Source organism: Lingula anatina, chromosome 1 (genome assembly GCF_051362555.1).
Source record: "Lingula anatina isolate TDL-2025a chromosome 1, LinAna3.0, whole genome shotgun sequence".
Taxonomy (NCBI): Eukaryota; Metazoa; Brachiopoda; class Lingulata; order Lingulida; family Lingulidae; genus Lingula; species Lingula anatina.
The window spans coordinates 14,433,559-14,456,174 of NC_141767.1; the positions used below are offsets into that span (position 1 = coordinate 14,433,559).

The window sequence follows — 22,616 nt, forward strand, 5'->3', positions numbered from 1 at the left end:
TCCCTAGGTTCATCCCTACAAATTAACACATGCTATGTTAGAAGAGGCCCAAAAGAAGGGAGTAAAATTGATCAAGGGAGTTGTTGAAGGAATCAAGTCAACACATGATAAACGCCCTAAAGTCCAGGGGGTAAAAATTGCTGACCAAGAAGAGCCTATCCCATGTGACATTGTTGTCATAGCGATGGGACCATGGTCCCATATGGCCAGTCAGTGGTTTGCTCGGTTGCCAAAGGTGAAAGGCCATAGAGCCCACAGCATAATGGTGAAACCTCCTACCCCCTTCCCAGCACACGCCTGCTTCATAGAGCATCGCTTGAAAAACGGGATCACTAGATCACCCGAGATTTATTGTCGTCCTGATGGGGAAGTGTACATCTGTGGTTTAGGCGATGACCCTGAGCTTCCTGATAACCCAGAAGATGTTAAACCAGACCCGGAGACTGGAGAAAAACTGCTAGGGATAGTGGGTGAGATTTCGACGAAACTGGGCCAAGCTGATATCCAGAGGAAGTCTGCATGCTTCTATCCAGTGTCACCAGATGGCACCCCACTCATTGGGAAGATTACGACTGCTGAGGGAGCATACATTGCTACTGGACATAGTTGCTGGGGTATACTAAATGCTCCTGTTACTGGTGCTGCCATGGCAGAGTTGATTGTTGATGGGCAGGCATCAATTGTTGATCTAAAAGAGTTTAGCCCAAAGAGGTTTTGGGAAATGGGATGGTATTAGTTTATAGCTTATAGTATAGAACACATCTACTGTGTATCCTCTTGCATTTGTTAACTGAGCTTTCTTAGTAAACAGGACTGCAAATGCCATTTATTAATGGTCTTTGGTGGTGCCATGGGGATAGAAGCCCCCGGGCCTATTCTGGAGACCAGCACTATGGCATTTTATTCACTGGGTTGGTATTTGTTTATTTATGTTTATTTTCATTAATTATGCATATGGTGTTCTATGCAGAAAGTTTCAAGTTTGTTTATTTATAGGTAATAGTTTTGTATTATTATTATTATTTATATTGTTTTTTATTATTTGTTAGATATTAATTTTATACTTATTTGCTGAACACTGCTCATTTCTCTGGAATGTTACTTTAATTGTGTAACTTAGAGCACTCTGCATTTGGTGGGATTCCCTCATTATAAGCTAGTGCTGTGGACATGGCATTAATTCCATCAGATCATATTTCTCATGAGGAGAAAGGAGTGGACTGTCTAACATCACCAAAATTCAGTCACAGGTGCCTCTTTTGAAGTCTCTGTTAATGGCTGCTCAAGGTTACAGAGGGTGTAAAAAAGAAAAAAAGAAAACAAAAAATACTGATGAATGCCTTAAAGGGATAACAACTACATTTTAGCTGGTAAAGTGCTATAAAAAGGATTTTTCTTGGGTAAACGACCATTTTCCCATACTTTCAAATGGTTAACAAATCTTTTCTGACATTTAAAGTGAGTTGATTTTTTTTTTTTTTTTTTTTTTGCGATTATCTCTTGAGAGATTATTATGGAGTGAAGCTATCTATGAAGGTCCAGGTTGTCCGATGGCAAGCACAGATTTCAGAATAATTAAAATAACTGCCGTTTTGGTTGTTAAATGGAATTTATGATATTTCTACTAGCATGTGTTCTTTACAATGTATTTATTGTGGGATTTTGAATCTCATGTTAGGAGTCGTTATCCCTTTAACTTCAAAATGGTAGAGCAACGTTCACCTTAATTAAAATTTAATTTATTTTTATCATCTATAAAAAATTATATTGGTTTTTTTTTTTTTTAAGGGAAGAGTCATTATTTAATGTTTTTGAAGAAGGAAGTCGTGTTTCTTGAATTCTGGGCTGTTTCAAATCATTGTTTATTCAGGTGTATTGCTTTGTATTAGTTGATCCTGTGGGATCACAGGACTTCACTGTTTTGGGGTGTTCTTTTCAGCTGTGATATATTAGATAAATAAAAAGTAGTCCTGCAGAAACAACCACAAAAAAATTTAAAACTCGAAGAAAAAAATTAATAAGCCTTTGCAAAATGGATTGTTACTGCTGTTGTTATCATTTAGACTAAAGCTGATATGTAATTTAATAAAAGAGAACTATCAGTTTTACACATCAGTAGCAATATTTTTTTAAAATGTGAAAATAATCTTTATGTAATTGACGATATCCATTTTGTGTCTGTTTCTATTTGCTGTTCTATCATGGTGCTCCCCTGCCCCCTCTAGCAGAATTTTGTACTGAAATACATTACCACCTCAATCACAGGTCACTGAATTTTCTCACTTTGCCTACTGTTGATTTATTTTAACACTATGGTACTTTAAAAGCCCTTTAGTATGTTAAAGTTGTGAAATGTGAAAGATGAGTAATGATTTTCTACATAAATTTTAAAAGCATAATTAGTTCTAAGAATATTTAAAGAATATATGTGATTTTTTAAAAGACAATGAGATTATGAACCCTGCATTTTGTATTTCAAGTGTTCCATTGCAGTGTTATAAGGTGTTCATTTTATGAGATTTTGGCTGTTTTCCTTTTGAGATGGCTAGTTCCATTCTCTCATTTGTGAGAGTTGATACATTTTTTTCTAGTAACTAAGTTGATCTTCCTGCTAAAAATTATCTGTTGGAAATGATGGTGCAGGGAATATCTCTGCCATGAAGTGCTATGAATGGTGCATGAAACATGTAAAATATGCTTTAACTAAAAGTACATGTCAAGAAAAATGACAGAAATGAGCTGATCAAACTACGTGTGCCACCTAAATGTGCTATTTGAGATGGAAAGTTACTGTATTGGAATGTCGTCTTCTTTATATCAAGAATGGACAATTGTCTTGTGAATATTAGATGTACTTTTATTATCTGTGTTTTGAATTGGTGCTATAGTTGAAAATGTAAAACATTCAGCTAAGGAATATTGCAGTCTCGATATCACGATATGGCGGTATTAGAGCAATAAGAAATGGGAAATGTATCAGAGTGCTAGGAACTAATTTACACCTGGGTTGCCTGAGGCATGCATGTTGATCTTTTTAGCAGCTGAGGTACCTGTTATTAACGTAACCTTAATATACATATGACAAAATATCTTCACAATGGCAAGGCACATTCAGTTCTTTTATAAATGATATATATATTCATGGGCAGGTGATTTTAGTGACCTCGCTGTCATCACTTCCGCAGCAGGTTTTTGCAGAGCTGCAGCACATTTGTCCTACAGAGCGTTTGCCATCATGTCCTTGAGAATACACCTTTTGCTGCCTTAGTCTATAAGTGCAGAATGAGAGACCATTCCCACAGATATTTAGATCGATCTATCCCCCTGGGGAGTCTCACTAGGTTGCTGTCAGCTTAATCCGCTTAAATGTCTGTCCCGCCTCCTAAAAGTTGTAAGGGGGTAATTAACTTTTGTGCGCGCTCTTCTCCCGGAAGCTGACAGCAATTAAGCGTGAACCCTCAGGGAGTTAGGTCGATCCAGATGGATTGATCTAAATCTGTGGGAACCCAGTCTGCGTCGAATGCAGCACATAGGGGAAATATATAACAGTATTAAGAATATAGCATTAATTTTACTAATAAGCATTATTACCTTGGCATATTCAGTCAATGCTTCATTATTTTAATCAAATAAGGTTGAGATTCATGAGATACTGCATCAGCATTGTTCTTTGTATATAATATATTGATTTAAAATCTTCTGCTTGTCACAGGATATATTCATACATGTTCTTAAGTTGTATTGTTTACTATTAGTTTTACTTATGGAGTGTTGTTTTATCCCATTTCTTACATGTAGATGTATGAGTCTTTTTTCGATCCATCACAGACAGTGATATATATGCTACACTGTATATGTCAAGAATGGAATTCTGATATCTGTGCATCTACTAGTATGTATAAACAGTGTATAAATGTCACAATGAACTGCATGGCCAGTTGTATGTATACAAGCAGCAGCTATAATGGCTTATTTTGTTTTGTTTTGATCACTTTTTTTCTTTGAGCGTGAAGAAAAAATTCATTTTTCTGTACAAGTGAAATGTTAATAAATATTTGACACTGATGTATATATTGAGCAGTTTTTCTTTTTCATGTTACATTCATGACGTGACTTTGTCAGATGTAATGGAGGGTTGTACGGTACACATCCATATTGAAAGTTGATTACTGTGATTATATGGTTGGGCACTGTGATTATGGTATGAATGCTTGGTTACTATTGTTCAGATATAAACCATAACAATCTTCTCTGTCACCCTGTCATTATTCTAAAGGGTATTTTAGAGCACCAATTTTAAGTTGAATATGGGGGAAATTGTGCACAAACATGAACAACATCTACAACTGCTGCCCACGGTTTCTCTCATATAATGATTTATAAACAGAGGAACTGGATACATGCACCAGTATGTATACTGTTGACACATTCATTTATCAACCTGGTGACATATTTGAAAGAAAATCTCAGAACACATCAAGTCTTGTCAAACTTATCAAGTTTTACTTGGCCTTCCCTGTGAATGGCGGAAAAGCTTCTGATTAAAACAGATATAGATGAATTTTCAACTTTGTTTGGATTAAAATGTTTGAAGGCATACAGACAAATATTGATATCAAAATAAAGCAAGTTTTTAAATGCATATGAACCATAATATACATATATTGTGTTTGCAGCATTCTAACTTCGTAATTAGTAAATTCAAAATCTCATGTGGAAATTTCGAGTGATGGCCGAGAGATGGCCGTATATAAAACGCACTTGGATGGAAGTTTGAGTTGAAATTGGACATCATGGTAAACTTATCAAAAGTACGATCAAAATTGTTTTGTGTCATGCCAGTAATTCACCTATTACCTATGACATACAGATATTTATCAAGATTGTAGACAAAAATAAGTACATGCACATCCACAACAACCATTGAAGAACCCATGCAGGCATGCAGGCTAACCAAGGCCGTAGGATGAAAAGACCCCCCCCCTTTTTTTCAATTTGGGGGGGGGGGTTGCTGATGCTGAAGGCCTGCAATATGTGCGGGCAGGTGATTTGTACCGCCTGTGGAACTCTTCTAGGCGCTGACTGAAGGAAAAGTAAGAGGTCCCTGATCGATTGGAAGAAAAATAGGATTACACTTTACACACGGATATATATTTTGGCCAAAATAACATTTTCTTTACTTCCGAGTGCACTGTAATTAATAAACGAATACCTTAGACGAAAAATGATTCGCGAGAGAAGGATATGCTTTTAATTCATGGCGATTTCGCCTTAGAGTACTATCATCGGAAGGCGCATCTAAAGAATAATGCGAACCCAAAAAAACTTTAATTCCATCACCTTTATAATTTACATTAGATTTAAGCACACTCCAAAACAAGGGAATAATCAGAAGTAAAAAATATATATAAAAATACGTCTCACAAGAAGTGATGATATGTCCCCGAGTTTCAAACTTGTGAAAGAAGTCACTCTCCTACAGTGTCAAATCAGCGCCTAAATATGATGGTGTGCATGCTTTGTTTGCTTTTGGATTTTGAAGACACAATTGCACACCCATTGTCCGAGTTTTAAACTCCAATTTTCAAATAATGCAGGGCAGCTACTTCATAATAGCCACAGCATATTTCACTTTTCCGTGTGCTCGGTAAAAGAGGCATGTGTACATATATGTACATGCATGTGTATATTTGTGAATGTATGCTCATTTGTGCATGTTTTGTGCATCAATCCATGTGTGTGTGTACATTTATAAGCTTGTGTGCGGGATTATCTTCTTTTATACAGATTCAAATGACACTGTTAACCAGTATACCCTCTGGACTAAAATAAACAGTTTACATAATATATATATTTGTGAAAATCTTTTGTGGTAGGAATGGTGTGATTCTCTTCCTTTTATTTTTCCTCCTGTATTCATACTGTTCAGAATCCTTTAGTTGTTATCTTGTGCACTGGACTCACATGATTCTTTTTACTGTTTTTCTTGCGGTTTCGAAGAGCCAGCTGTATCACGTCCAATATCAGATTAAATAGCTCACAGGCTGTTAGAACAGACACCCCAAGCCACAGGCCCAAGTTTCCGCCAAGGTCCGACCCAAGGTCCGTTAGCTGAAATGGAATAAAAAGTGTATGGTATTTTGGGGGAATTTTGGCGTATTTGATTATAACATGGACCTAACTAGAGACTCTCTAGTTAGGTCCATGTTCATAATGTCTGAAATGCTTCGACCTGTTGACATTTGATGAAAATATATTTTAAATAGCACACTCAATACTCAAAGAATAAAAAGTTGTTGTTGTTGTTGTTGTGTGTGTTTAAATAAGAAAAAGAAAGAATTATTCTTTCAAAGTTAAAAAATCCCGCCCTTGCCAATCTTTTCCAAGCCCCGCTGATTAACTTCATTCAGCTTAGAAAGTTAAGAAGACAACCATCAATGGAAATTCAACTGTGCAGCAGTGTAAAGATATAATGTTGTTGATATTTACTGGGATTTATAGTATAATTTCTTTGGATGAGACCGAAAGCTCTGCAGAAGGCTATAGAAAAGTTTGAACTTATAAATAATAACAATGAACAGAATGTGATTATTTCGATAGAAACGCACCGAATACGCAATGTTCGTGGTGACGGTTTCGAGGTTCATGTCACGATAGAAGATTTCCACCTTCATCACGTTTCTCCTGAAATATGCAACAGAAAAAGAAGAAAAAGGTTGAAATGAATGTCATTCTGCGTGTTCTTTGTTCAATGTTCAAAGATAGAAATATGTAAATAATAAGGGTTGAACCATTAAGTTTGTAAAGCAACACTTTCTCATTTTGAATTTTCTCCTAGAATTTTAATTTTATTTCTGTAAAAACCGCGCTTTAGTTGCGTCTCATTTTGAGTCATATTAGGACCTCCGTCACGTAGATAGTTTGTGCTAATGTCCCTTCTAATACAGTATCGTATTTAGAAAATCGAATTGCTACCTCTGCTCAAATGTTTATTTTATCAAAATATATTTTTATATTATTTCATTGGAGCTATAGGAATGCAATCAACTGCTCTGCTTCCGTCCAATGAAAAAATGAAGTTAAAATAATAAAGATAACATGGAAATAATACCTATTTCCTATAAACTGCAAAAATTAAACAAAATTTTAATAATTGAAAACAAGGGAAATGCGGTTTACCTCATTTCAAGTAAGTCTGTATTCACGTATGCACTCAAAGTCTGCAGCATCTCCATCTGAAAATGATAAATAAATGAGCGGTCTATCATTTTTTATATTAAGATTACCAGCCTTTTGCTTTGCAATTAAAGATATTGTAAAACTTATTGAATTTCTGTCCGTTTGAAGGAAAACCTTCTAACAAGCTACACTTGAGAAGAATATTACCTGATACACGTCGGAAGGCCAGCGCATCGATGAAACACTTGCCTCAAATGTATCTTCCCTGAAATTTGAAGTAGACAGAAGGGCTTAGAAAATAAAGTTCTTAAACCAATTTCACTCTGATAAAAGCATTTGTCAAAACCAAAAGTCAGCAAGACCAAGGTTCACCGATAGTGGCGGGACGTTTCTGCTATTTAAAAATCCGGGATCAAAATTTGCTAAAAATTAACATATATTTCATCGCATATAATTTGATCGAAATCAGTTTGGCTTAATCATTATTCCTCTCAACAACCATCTTATTTAGTGTTTTTATAAAGTTAAGACAGATCATCAAGTTACGAAGTAAAATATTGAAATACTTACACACATTTCGGAGGGCAGTCGCATGTAATCTGTCCTTTTTTGTACATATCCACAATGTTGTCAACACATACAACTAAATGGTGAAAATAAGTAAGATAATAATAATATATCATTTAAGAATATACATATGTCACGTTATCACTTGTGCGATGTAAATATGTCTGTAATTCGTTATTTAATTCAATCATAAAACATTCTGTTAATGGTAATATTGTTAAAGCTTCTAACGAAACAATCTAAGGGACTCTTTACGAGGTATTTGCTGTCATACATTTCCACATTTTGTCATAAGATTTCGCTATGGTCAGTTAGGCGTAAAATCATGGAAGTTCTTTTTTTATTTCGCAGCAAATTCCATTGAACGATTTAACTTTTTACGTATTTGACTCAGTAAAATGAAGGTGAATGACACACATGCACACAGAGAGAGAGAGAGAGAGAGAGAGAGAGGCTTACTGTGTGTGGTACTGTTGGCAATGTTGCAAAGCACTGGATCGTCACGACTGTTAGTAAGATTTTTATTGTAGGCTATATTCCAAGAAGCCTGGAGAGCAGTTGCATTAGCCGGGTAACTGGGGTGTGCACATCCACAATCTCTTATAATTTGTCTCTGTAAGCATGTTTTAAAACATGCCTGAAAGAAATTGAGTAGAAATAAGTAAAAAAAAAAAAAAAAGTCGCGGTTCGCGTTTTGTGATATACAGTCAAAATGGAATATATCTGTAAAGCATTTTCTATTTTATATTTTTACCAAATGTTTAACGTGTACAATAGAAAGATTTTAAAATTATTTGGTTTTGGAATCAAATTCAATTTATGAGATTTTTGAAATGTTGAATGTTAGCATGAATGTTCTCTCTGTAAAAAGTTTATTGACCTACCTCTCTACTGTAATTCACAATTAAATTATAGTATTCAGAATAAGCATTGAGTTCATAGTTTTCTTCCTCGGTGTAGTTTTTACAATCTCCGTACGGTGAGTCAATACGGACAAAGCGTTTCTAAAACAAAATTGATATATAAACCATGCATATCAAAGTTATAGAATCTACATTATTAAGCGTGATATATTCCCAATAAAAATGCAATACCAGTCTTATGGCTCTCTTTATTTGCCATTCGCAGAACCATATTCTTTACACCTTAAATACGGCCTTTTCTATTTGTGTTAATACCCACTGGATTTTGTCTTTAAAAACTACACCAGAGTCGTGTGCTGAAACAATTTAAACAGCTACATCTTAAAAACAAATTCATCTCCGTCGTGCTGGCAGTTGGTCCAAACCTACAATCCACCAGGGCGACAGATTTTTCTCAAGATATTCACAGATATGTCTTTAGATAAATAGACAGTCATTTGATTCTCTGCCCCTTATGAATAGCTTGTTATTTCAGATTGAAGTTAATAGAGGAATCTTCGGTAGTAGCTCCCTACCGAACGGGTACAATGCCATCTACGCGCGTGCAGATTTAATTGCTTCCATCTGGCCAAAAGTCACAGGGTAGTTTTTTTTTAAATTTGCCTATAATATCTGCCACCCTGGTAGAGGATAGTCCAAACACACCTTTGATATTCCAATGGAGGTATGCTTCCCAGGCGCTACCACAATACTGTGTTCCTCCGCGAATGGCATCGAGTTCTGCTCGTGAATTGTGACGCGAACCCCGGCAGATTCTGTCGTCATTATGTATTCATCTTGTTCTATGTACAGCTCAAGACTGAGACCTTGGATGAAATAATACGAAGCCATGTGATAAATCGATAACAAGAAACCCCCACCACCATCCCCTATGGGCAGCTCTGGTGATCGTTTATATACGAAGAAAAAGAAGCTGTGCGGATAACTAATACATTTGTAATCTTTTACAATGCACGTTTAAATGGATGGAGGGCGTGGGGGGTAAAAGATTTTTGCCTGACCCTGTGACTTCACAGTGCACAAATACATGTACGCCACTACAGCTATTTTACTAGTGCGCTTGTAATTATCAACACTAAATATGAGGGGTGATTGAGTTTTTCAGTTTGACCCAGAAAAAATCAGGGAGTGGTTTTCTCACAAATATGAAATTTTGACTCACAGCGCACATGGTTGCAGGCACAGTATGTCAGTGACGTGAGCAAATTGGACATAATTGTGCATCGCGCTAATCTGACAGCAACTTTCCTATTAGACTTGCCGGCGCCTTTATACAAGCGTTTTTTGTCCAGAATATTGTTCTCTTTCATGCTCTTCTTTTAATTTGCATCCATTTTGTCTTGTGACATGTACTTTCATTATAAAATCCAGAATAAACCATTCGATTTCCTTAGAGAAATGCTTCAAGATTGGTTTGTACAGATTTCACCCACGACATATTATTTCTGAATTCCTCTGGACTCGGTAAATATAAATTTTATGATAACTACAGCTACTTTTAAATAGAAGAAAATTATTAAAAAGGGATATAGTGTCAGTGATTACTGTAGTGACATATTTTACACAGTAATGGCGACGCATAACCTTTGATTTATTTCCTAAACTTAGATAAAAAAATTCCATTTTTTTTCAACATACCATAAGTGTGACCGCCGCGGGCGGCGGACCTGACGGTCTTGTTCATGCCCGAGTTGAAGATGAAACAGTTCCCATACTTGTAATCACTAAACTCCGTGAAATTGCTGAAAACCATAAGAATAGCGGCCTTAAATGTCATCAAGTGCACTTAATGAAACGTAGGAATATCTTCATATTTAAGTTTACAATTGACACATTGATGTTGTGTCTTGATGAAGATAGACCTAATTTGTTCATTGACTTTATCGAATGCCAATTGAAATAAAATCAATACAAACTCCAGATTTACTCAATTTTTCATCTTCGTGCCAAACCTTCAACCTTAGTTATCAATAAGGGAAATCGCACGTAAAGAGTTATCAATATGGTAAATGGTACATAAAGACGGACCATTTTGTTTCCATTTAATCGTAAAACAGTTCAAACTGACCGTCACCAAAGTTGTGCAGTGTGTTGTCATGTAGGATGGACCGACCATTAAGGGAGACGTGAAACTTACAGGAGGCTTGGATAGATCATACCTATATGTACATAACAAAATATATATTACATCTATAGTTTATTCCACAACCCTCATACCTTTTATCACACGGATATCCCTGCCAGGAACAGTCCACCAAAAATGTTGTCATATTGTGTCCGATAGCCATTCGTTCTGTGTCGTTCAATTTGGCAAACTGATACTGAAACTGATCCAGTGACTGCGTCCTAGATGACTTGGAGAGGTAATCGTGCCCCGAAGAAGACGTTCCGGTTGACGATAAGCCCAACGCTGAACCCGTACCCAAACCCGTGGCCGAAATTAAGGCCGCACTCAAGCCTGAAAGGGAATTCATACTCATATTCGAAGAAGTGCCAGGTTTTGAGCTCAATGTTCGCACTCAAAACTATTTAAAAAAAACACGAACTCGCATCTAAAAAGGCAGCTGAACTTTGATTCAAATCAGATCCCGAAACTCTACCCGAAGTTGGTCCCCAACCTTGGACTTAAAATAGAGCCCTCCTACCTTTACGAAACTTAAAGTCCAAAGCAGGACTCGTGCACGCTCGACCCTGAACTCAGAGCTGAATACGGCCCTGACGTAGTGACCGAAACTCGATCCACACCTGAACCCAATATTCTACTCTAAAATGGACCCGAATTCGAGTTCCAAAAAGAGTTCGAACTTTGATTCGAATTCAGCCTAGGCACTGAAATCGAAGTTGACCCCAATTGGTCGGTTATCGGTACCCAAAATCGAACTCAGATTGGAACTCGAACCCAAACTCAATTTTGCGAAATTATGTGACTTTAAATCCCAAGCAGGTTCCACAGTCGAACCCGAAATTAAACTTGAAGCGGACCCCAATGATGAACCCAAATAATTGCCCGAATTCGAGCTTGAAAGAGGATCCGATGGCGTACCAGAAATCGAGGCCACGCTGGAACTTGTGCCCAAATTAGTAGATGTACTGGAGCCAAGGGCAGAGGTACTCGCTCTACGATTCCGTGTAACTTCCACCTGAATGAAAATATGTATTCATTTTTAAAACGTGTAATTTACACTAAATCCAGATTTTTCCTCAACAATTTTTCAATTCAGCAATCTAGATTTTTTTTATTTTATTTATTTTATCTTGATATTTTACCAAAAATGTCTACATAATGCCAACCAGGAGAGTGCGTCATTAGTTTAAAGATAAAATTGTCTGAAACGATTGTATATGAGTTCTGGGTAAACAAATAGGCTAGATTTTAATGATAGAATTGGGCTTATTTTGGGTCATGTTATGATCGTATTCACAACGAGTTGAGCCAGGCTTTACAAATCCTGGTTACTAAATATGGCGGTCGTACACGAAAGTAAAACCGCCTAATCTTTTAATAGTCTCTCCGCCTCTCACACGCCTCCCCACACGTCGTCCCTGCGGGGGGACAGTCATTAAATCTCGGTTCCATTGGGACGACACATGGGGAGGCGTGTGATAGGCGGAGAGACTATTAAAAGATTAGGCGGTTTTTCTTTCATGTACGTCCGCCATATTTAGTCCCCAGGATTTGTAAAGCCTGGCTCAATTCGTTGAGAATGCGGCCTTATATATAAACACATTTTGCGCAAACTACAGTTACGCTTATTTGAATTGCTGTTTCAACCACAATCAATACATATACTTGAAAGAAAAAAAAAAGAATCAAGGCATTATTACATCTTTGTTAGCGATACTGCGTCGCCTTCTAGACACTTTTGCAGCTTCGTTCTGGGCCTGTAAAAGAAAAAAAATGTTTTACTTTTTGTTGTTCCTATGATGCCATTATAATGTTTGTTAATCATATATGAGAATTAATGTAAACTATTCATACGAAAACAGTGCCACAAGGAATTTCGTCGATGAGGATCGATTTCGTTGTGACTTTATAATTCGAATAAAAAATATAATGCCCATTAATTTGATTGCATTCAGCTAGAGTCCCCGTAAAGTAAGTGAGCATAAGCTAGGTCTACAAAATTCATTGTGAACGGTCCTTTATTTAGATCAAGGGCGTACCAACAAATTGTTCAAACTTGAACTAGAGGACGCTGCTATTTGGGACCGTTTTACTGGGTTCTCGTTGCAGATGGTCACGGCTGGGAAGTCCAGTCTGGGCTCTAGTTCCACCGTGACATCTGTCTCTGTCGGCCACTCGAAGTACTTGACCGCTAACTGGCTGACGAAATAGATGAGCGCACCTGTAACAAATAAGAAGAACGCAAAAAGGGAAGTTTGCCGTAGATGAACGATGTTTTATGGCGACGGTTAACTCGGTTCATTTCAAAGACCGTTGCAAACTTTCATTAGTTTGGGAAACGGCATCTGGTAAAAGTTTTCACTGGATTCGGACACTTCTCTAGATCTATCAATGGTTACTGAACAGAGACAGTCTCCCCGAGAAACGGAGGGAAGGATATCTGATCACGAGTATTTCACAAGCGATGGTCGTTGTTATTTCTTGTGTACAATATCAAATTCTGACCAAAATTTCTCACCGTGTATAATCACAAGAAAAAGGATACAAATGGCCAAACTAATGAAACCGTACCGTGAAATTAGTACATGGGTGTTATTTTTGTTTGTATATTGTGCTAAGCAATACTCGGAATATTGTGTTTACCCAGCTTTTTCGCTAATCAGGCTCGTTAAGCCATGTACGTGGATATGTCAATATCTAAGTTCTATGATACATAAACCAAAATATTGATTGCCACCTCGAGAAAGCACTATGATTTAGCCTCTGTGAAGCAAATTAATCATTGGAGCTATTGAATTGCGCCAAAAATCGACAGCGAGAAGAATGATCAAAACATGGGAATGACTATGAAAGATGAATGAAATGATAGTCAGCCTTTTTTTCACCTTACCTGGCGGTCAACCCCATGAATAATAAGTTTACGACTGCTTTACTGCGTTTACCTTTTTTGTAACTGTCCGATCACTGGTTTTATATAATATGGGATACAAATCTGTCATCTGGCTACATGAAATTCAAACTTATTTCCTTTCAATTTTTTTTTCAATTCCCGAAACTTGAAATTTGTGAATTAGTCTGTGATGTTATCCTTTTTAAATAACATCAAATTTACAGTTGCAGCATGGAAATGAACAATACCACAACAACAGATGCGTTATTACAAAACGTGGCGTTTATACATGTGTAAGCAGTTATGGACTTACAAGTGATAGTAACAAAAAATTCTAATCCTAATTTTACTCCAAGAAAATGCATGTTTTAAGGTCACCACTCGAGGCGTATACATGTATAAGTGCAATTGCTACCTCTCAAACTACGCATCAGACAGAGGAAGTGCACAAGTAATAGAACCAGAATTAGTGTATGCAATGTGTCCATTAATGAAAACCAGAGAGAGGGAGAAATCATAAACGTTTGTTACAAATGAAACAACAGGAAAAACTCGTTTTCCAGTTGTCTTTTCAAATTATTTTTTGTACTGCAACAGCTGGTCTTAAACAACCGAAAGTACTTCATGTGCATGTATCTTTTTAAAACGTTTCTTAATTCCATGCTTAAATAACGAAAAGAAGATTTTCCACTTCAACAATAAAGACAATTTTACAAGCAGTTCTAAGTTATTAAGTTCTTCTTTGTTTTTTTTTCTGAGGACACAATCCAAAGAAAAAAGATTTATGCGTTAAGGCATAACAAGAAAATATGTATAATTCTCACGCATTTATCTGGCAGAAAAAAGATACTCGTTTACCAAATTGTTTCATAAATATATAAATTAGACTTTGGTTACCTAATCCAGCCAGAAAAAGCAATATCCACATAATTCTCCTGGACTTGCTGTTCCGATAACGAAGAACATTTCCCAATCCATGTGCTGTGGTATTTTCCAATGCCTCTGTCCATATTTCTCCCACGCTACCACCACCACCACCGCCGCCGCCACCTTCAACATCCACATCCATCTCGTTCGTTAGGTTCATAATTCATCGTGTTGGTTATTACCAAGATCTCCGTGATTTAAATCTCTTCAAATCAGCGCTTATCCAAACTCTAACTTTGTTTAAACAGCATGTCTACCCCGTAGCTGCTGAACTGTATACTGTATGCGTATAATTCAAATTTAACCATAGATACTGAACGTAGGGCGTGTGATCACCTGCCTGTTGTTACCCCAGTCACAAAGGCTCAATTACTTTAAGGCGTCTGCAAGCAAAGAGGAAATCACTTATTTACCGGAATTAAAGCAAACCAATTGCAAATCGCAGAACTCCAAACGTCGCTGAATGTATTAAATAATTCAATCGATTTCTCGGATTCATGATCTTACAGATAAATATCATAGCGGCGCGTAATTTGTTTTATTTTTATTCACCTGCTTAGCTATAACTGAGTAATGAAGCTTATATGACAAGGCCAGTTCTACCTTTACTCCATTTTGTTGACATTTAAATGGTAACAACAGACTTAAGGGAGATTGATACGTTAAAATGGCCTACATGTTCAAAATAGCTTTTCCCTTTTCTTTAATGTAAAGCACTAGGCCTATCTAGATCATATTAGTACAATTAGATAGACTTTTAGAGCAAAAATCCCTTTTCCGTGTTTTATTCACCACCCACGCGCTTCTACCTTTAGGTCCTGCCCCAGTTCATCGTGAATTCAACTGCTTTGTAAGTTAGTATAAGATAGTGATGGGTTTGCCGCATAACTCCGTAACTAAGTCACCATCACTAAAATTGGCATGGTTGACGACAAGGGAGTGAAATACAATCCGGGTTGCTTGGGTTGCCTGTTACTTTCTCGTACTTTCTAAACAATTAAAGAAATCTGATGTTGATGATTTAATCCTATTGATGTACCATAATATCTATAGTTGCTTCTTGGGACTAAATAACTTCCCCTTTGATTTACCCCACACCTTTAATTTCTGAATCTGCCAGCTATTGATTGGGATCTGTGAGACGTAGCACGTGTCGACAATTCATTACGGCACATGTGCTCATACTGGTTTAATGCAAACACTTTGACTAATTCATATGACTAATTAGTATAAAAGCCATTTCCTTGCGGGAGCTTTAAACCCTACGACAACGAGTAAAACATGCGTACTTTGGTAATTGAGTAAAAAAAGTGTCGGGTTGACTTTCAAATACTTTATGACTGAACTTCTCAGCTACTCATTACAAAAGGCCATTTGTTTGCAAACGCTTGAAAAGTACGTTTTTGACGATTCAGATCCGAAAGAACTTAATGCATATTTAATTAAAGATGTGTGTGTTTTTTTCTGGTTAATTTTATTGGCATATTCATAGGGTATATCTATAAGAACCCATCTCTACCTGTTATAAAAATTAAAAAGGTATTTGAATATAAAACATAAGCTTATACTTCGTCTACTCATATTATCTCAAAGTATTTGTACCTCTAATATTTCAAAGCATTTGTATCTCCAATAAATCAAAATACCTGTGCCTCTAAATGCATCCCTCACTCTGTATTTAAATTTTCACCATGGTGTATTTTATGCCTAGTATTCTTCTGCATGATGAATTTGGAGTCAAAATTTTGCCGCAAACCCGACTAAATGCCACCATATAGTTTTAAATAGCATAGCTTAAAGAGATATCAAGGAACATCGTTTTAATTTGATAAAAATTATATTTGAACAAAAATATTCTGCTTTCTTTCTGTGCTCTCTTTCTGTGCGCTCTCTCCCCCCCTCTCTCTCTCTCTCTCTCTCTCTCTCTCTCGAATATTTGAAGATGACGCAGTTCTATAGCTATTTATTACTTGGTATGTCCTCTATTTTAGTCGTGTAAGAAACTAGTACAAGTCTTTTATATGCGTTACTGAGAATCCACGTCCGCTTCATATGTAAATTTAATGGTTGGTGAAAATGTAGAGAAATTACCCCACCCGTCTCTGTCGCGTTTTCACCTGGGCTGGTCTAAAAGGTTCATTAATACGGCAGACTATTATCCATATATTTACAGTATTAAGTAGGGCCTACTTCCACCGCTTCCAGATTCTCAGTTGTCTGGATGTATTGCTATTGACAGACCTATTACACAGCTCAATGATGTATATTGAAAGGCCATTAGTTATATCAACAGTCTAGTTTATAATAAACACTGTCCAATTATAGTTATGCAAAAAGCGTTTGGCCTTAGTGTAGCAAAAAGTAAAACTTTCCTGAAAACGTCAATATTTTACCATAAAACACCAAGGTAGTCCATATCCAAAATCATTGACATAATTACGATTTATAATCCCGTTTTTCATTTCAAAGTTTTTAGTTTTTTTTTTTTTTTTTTTTTTTTTTTTTTTTTTTTTTAGGGGGGGGGGGGGGGGGTTACTCCCGAAATGAAGTTGCGCACTCCTGAATTTAACTCGTAAAGGTAAAACCGTAAAAAATTAGCATAAAGCCGTCTTGCCCTCAGCAAGTTTAAAAATGATTAAAAACAACATTTTAATTGTTGTGGAGTCTGGGTGTCTTCGGCAAGTGAAATAGAGTTTGTCAATCAAACAGTGATTATTGGAAAATACATTTAAAATTTCAGTTGAGGTTGCTTTTGTGATTACCTCTATTGCAAAACGAGAGAGTCTAACAAACAATGCGTGTTACTGCGTCGATATTAGAACAATATTTCTTAGGTTTGTGATCCTTTTATTGCAATCCCAAAACTGTTTCCAATTCCCGTAGATTTTTTAGACATAGGCATTAATCATGCTTATTTTCACTTGATAATCGATGAAGTTGAATCATCATTTGGAATTACGGCAAAGTCTGCATATCATCAGACTCAATAGCAATCACAACACTGAGATATTGTAGGGCAAAAACCACAAAATAGACCGGGTCCCTCTTGATAGACCAACCACGAATGTAGTGCTGTGCAAAAAAAGTGATTTTTAAAAAAATTTTCCTGACACTGTTTAGTGGGTTACTTGGGTGTAATATTAGTATCAACTAGCATGTTAGGGTGTAAACTACTGCATATTTTTCCAGGACCTGAGACAGGTGTAGTTTGTATTCCATGTAAACACCATGGAATGCATTTTTTTACGCATTTTTATTTCATTTTATTGATTTTTAGAATCTTTGCTGAATTAGTAGTTTAAATGACGCAGACATACTGAGATTTCTACCCTGCTTATAGAATGCTACAAGAACATTGAGTGGACGGTAGGTTTATGCTGCCATAGAGTAAGGAATAAAGTTTAGAAAATGTTTCCCAGAAAAATGGGACCATACGGTCCTGTAGCTCACCGGTATGTTTGTTTTTTTTTATATATATACAAATCTCATATGTTGAAAAGTTGAGAGTGGGCCCTTACAAGGGTAGGCACTGCCACAGATGACAGTGATCTGTAATACAACGTCACTCAGTTCACCATTCGTCCTTCTACTGCTGGGCTAATTCACTCCTGTGTTAGATGAGCTTGCGAGAAACTTTTTTAGAATGTATTACTTAAATGGAGTTAAAACGATTCACTAGTTCATCATAGACACTAAACACCTGTTTATCAATTTGATAAAGTTTATTACGCACAACTTTGAGTGTGCGTGAAAGCATCACCACCGGATTTATTGGACATTCGTGATTGGTATCAGTAACAACCTCTCACCTAATGTGAGTAATACCTGTTGTAATTTGCATAACAATAAATTACTCATCGAAGTGCAAGTTGATTTCCCGAATACTCACTTGGCAGTTTGACAGACTTGGGTGAAGCCACACCACTTTGTGTAGTGCAGTCACAAGGTTGACCTTTTACAAGGCGTGGAAGCAAATGCATGTTGGTACCGTAAGTATCACTATTTCTTCAATAACCATCGCCATTAAATATTTAAGGAACAGACGAATGAAAGGATATTTACGACATAAGTCTTTGTACTACTCTTCCTTTTGTTACTTGTATGTCACTCGCAATGGTAGAATTTATTGATTACAAATGTACGGGATGAACGGCGCTCTTATCTGAATTTTAATGATAACCTATGTTCGCTTGAAATGTTTTGTGTGCCCCTTGACGTTAATTCAAAATGGCGTGTGTGTTTAAATGATACATGATATAATTTATAAAAATGATCTTACGGTTACTTTTGTCTCTTTTAGGTTTCATTCCTTTTATCGATTTTTAGCTTAAAAACCAGTATTTGTAAATTTTTATTATTAAAGGTTGTATATAGGCCTATAATGTTTAAAGCAGAGCTGAAACCTTTGTATAGTACTTTGAGAAATAAATGTTGTTGTTATTATGTAGGAATAAGATAACATGATATCGTAGCTACAATAGTTTCCAGATGAGATTTGAATAATCTGTGTTTGATTAAGATTGACAAATTCTCAGAGATCTTTATTTTAATACATTTAACACACTCAATGTTGCATTTCGAGTTTCCATTACACAATAATTATTGGAAACATGTAACACAGCCTGTCGTCTCCAGTGTGTCGTATGTCGTTCATCCATTACACGGTTCACTAAATTCAGATTTGTAAATTCAAATTATGCGCAATATATTTGCTATATTTTTCGAAAAGAATTTGTAAATAATCTCTTTTGCGCCTCTCTGAAATGCGTCAACACAATGCACATATACTGCAATAAGTATTACAACTTTTAATATCAAGATGATTATATTAACGGTCGAAGTAATAACCTACCCCACCCAAAACGGGTTGTTTTATCAATATTTCTTTGGTTTTTTTTAGCAAGAGGTCTCCAATAATTATTATCATTAACTAATTACAGATCAGAAATTGGGGGTAAGGAAACCCTTTTTTCTGCGTTAGCTGAGCCTAAACAGCAGACAAGTCATTAAACACACACTCCATTTCAATTATAAGTTCCCCTCTTCTGTGATATTTTATGCCTTATTCGTATGTTAAAAGCCTGTCCGTTTAATCAAAATTTATAAACATTATTTTCTATTTTCAGACACTCAACGAACGAGTTTCTGCACAGCATGTGCTAGCAAGCAACATATATATATATATATATATATATATATATATATATATATATATATATATATATATATATATATATGGTGCACACAGGAACCCCATGCTCTTTCGTACAACTATTATGTAAAGACTGAATAAATACTTTTGTTACTGGACGTTTTTATTAAATTTTGATATGAAATCATGATGATAGAGATAGTAGTAATGATATGGAGAAATGAGTATTATTATTTTGTGTTTGAGGACTTTCAAATTCCATCTGCTAAAGCTGATTTGTAAATAATGTCCATGTGATTAAATGTTTTCTATGGTGCATAAAGATATCTAAAATTGAAATAGTTGTAAATTGCCCAGTATTTTGTAAATAATGGAATTTGTTCGATTAAGTTGTTTTAATACACTTAAAATAAATATCTAAAATAGTTTCCAACAATCTTAATTTATAAATCAAATTTGTATAAATTTACAATCCTGCTTTCTAAAAAAAATCATATTTAATTTTTGTTCTCTGGCAATAAGGAACTAATTCGTTTTTCCTCTTGAATATAATTTTCTTATATAGGACGTGCTCATTTCTGACGGGTCCTGGTTTTTGCTACCCTGAATTGACTTGTATATGGTGACCTATTTTTCGTTTGTATACTTTAATTTGAAATGTTAACTTAAAGTGTATTTTTTAATGACAACCGTTGAAAGTTGCCAAAATTTATTTAATTATATTTTACATTCTGAGAATATAACATACATTTTTTCAGTACCTGTTCTCTAATCCACATTCCGATAATCAGAAATATTTAAAATAAATTTCTGATTCCTTCGTGTATTTTTTGTTATCAATTTCGAATTTCACAAATTCCTAGAACGTGCAGTTAATATTGTTTGTTTCTATTAAATTGTGGAATAGTTAAATTATTCACCTTTCAAATAAAATTGACTTTACCCACCTGACGTTCCTCCCATGCAATGTACTTGAACCTACTGTCACCCTTACAATGAAATAGTCTCACCCCACCTGACACCCCTCAGATGAAATGGACTCACCCCACCTGACACCACCTCTGACGAAATGGACTCACCCAACCTGACACCCCTGAGATGGAATGGACTCACCCAACCTGACACCCCTGAGATGAAATGGATTCGACCGACCTCACCCCCCTCTGATGGAATGGACTCGCCCCACCTGATACCCCCCCTCTGATGGAATGGACTCGCCCCACCTGACACCCCCCTCTGATGGAATGGCCTCGCCCCACCTGACACCTCTCTGACGGAATGGCCTCGCCCCACCTGACACCCCTCTGACGGAATGGACTCGCCCCATCTGACACCCCTGAGGTGGAATGACCTAACTCCACCTGACATCCCTCAGATAGAATGGGCATTCCACCGTTAACTTGTTCAGTCCTGTGCTTCCTGACTTTGGGAGTTAGTTTATTTGAATGTATTTCTTTAAATGGAGTTTAAAACAATTTGTTAAGTCATTATAAACACCGAACAATTATCGAGATTACTTTGAAACACCTTTCTGATCATTTTGATTAAGTTTTTCTTTGTGTTGATGCCAACTGTCACCTTCTTGAAAGTGTTGAACACTAGAACATGTATTGAAGCTTCATCTCCTGTAAGTTGTTTCGGGTACGTACCGAAACTAAAATATACTTGAGGTTGAGGACAAATGTGTCAGTAAAATAAACGTGCATCTTTTAACATCCCTTTAGGTCAGTCTAATTTTTTACTAGTATTGATAACGTGCGAATAGTATCCTAAAGGGTTATTTTTAAAACTTTCGTTACTAAAATAGATTGAAACCTTCGTTACTGAATACGAAAATTCCCCATACTAGCAAGCAAGAGATTTAGAAAAGGAGAATTCGCGAATGTATCTTTTTCACTTTTCTTTTTACTTCAGATAGATAGATATATATATCGAGAATGAGTGAAAACGCAGGCTTGCGGCCCAACCTTGGGCTGACAGCGATTGTCGACTGCGACTGTACCGACCACTGCCGACCTCGTCGCGGCTACTGCTTGCCATCTGATCAAACATAACCGACACACAATACTTCGATAACATTGTGGGGATGTTTATAACAAGTTACATGTAATAATTAAAGTTGTGCAAATTGTAGTGGTGCAAATTATAAAATCCGTTTTGCATATTTTGTTTAAAATTAGCAAAAAAAAAAAAAAAAAAAGCATTTTGAAGCATAATTAACTAAATTAACAAAGAAATATAATTTGTAAATTTCATCAAAATTTATATATGTTAATAGAACGTACTGGCAACGTTTCTCGATCAATAATAATAACAGTGGACATCAGATTCATAATTATCACATTTATTGTTTTGGTCTCCTGGTGTGCATCTTTCATGTGACAAAATCAAACAACGAATTTATATCTATTAAAAAACGAACTAATAATTGTATAGAGCTGTTTTTTAACGAATAATAAAATCTTATTTTAAAAGTAACTAACAACTCCCACCTTAAATTGGTATTCATTTCACAAACCCTTGACTTTGTTTTAACAATGATCTATAGCTCTGTTTTGCGCTAAGGATTGTGGTATATATGATGGTCCAACTAGCCTCAGGGGCACATTTTTTATTTTAAAGGATCGCAGACACATTTAGTGGTAGAATGTACTACGATGAGAGATTTCTGTGAAATGTGAATCAATTAGCTTTAGTTTGATGCCCTATACTTTATAAACGCATGCTTTATTTGATCGCAAGCCTATGAAAATAGATTTTAAAAGCACTTTACCAAAGTAACTTTTTGATGCAGAAACCTTTTATTTGGTCTCACCGCTTAAGTAAAAATTTTAAGATCTTTTTACGATTTAC

The 22,616-nt window shown here is 36.0% G+C and overlaps 2 protein-coding genes across 4 annotated transcripts in view; one reads left to right on the forward strand and one right to left on the reverse strand.

Moving 5' to 3' along the window:
* LOC106181592 (uncharacterized) overlaps positions 1-4,069 on the forward strand; it is a 9,783-nt gene extending 5,714 nt beyond the window's left edge. For both annotated transcript variants that reach the window (XM_013566024.2, XM_013566025.2), the window contains exon 4: positions 8-4,069. In XM_013566024.2, the coding sequence (XP_013421478.2) occupies positions 8-736 (729 nt within the window). In that variant the 3' untranslated portion in view covers positions 737-4,069. The remainder of the gene's footprint in view (positions 1-7) is intronic.
* Positions 3,783-15,183, reverse strand: LOC106181584 (epithelial sodium channel subunit gamma). Of its 2 annotated transcripts, XM_013566017.2 has the most exons (14): positions 14,582-15,171; positions 12,834-13,015; positions 12,495-12,551; positions 11,713-11,809; positions 10,887-11,127; positions 10,308-10,411; positions 9,315-9,475; positions 8,631-8,750; positions 8,206-8,383; positions 7,750-7,822; positions 7,387-7,444; positions 7,180-7,235; positions 6,609-6,684; positions 3,783-6,111 (listed from the first exon to the last, which is right to left on the reverse strand). In XM_013566017.2, exons 1-14 carry the CDS (start codon positions 14,769-14,771, stop codon positions 5,926-5,928), a joined length of 1,779 nt encoding a protein of 592 aa, XP_013421471.1. In that variant the 5' UTR covers positions 14,772-15,171; the 3' UTR covers positions 3,783-5,925. The 2 variants fall into 2 exon arrangements, with proteins under 2 accessions (XP_013421471.1, XP_086858580.1); XM_087002454.1 differs by lacking the exon at positions 8,631-8,750 and having other exon boundaries at positions 14,582-15,183.
* Between the last annotated feature and the right edge of the window lie 7,433 nt (positions 15,184-22,616).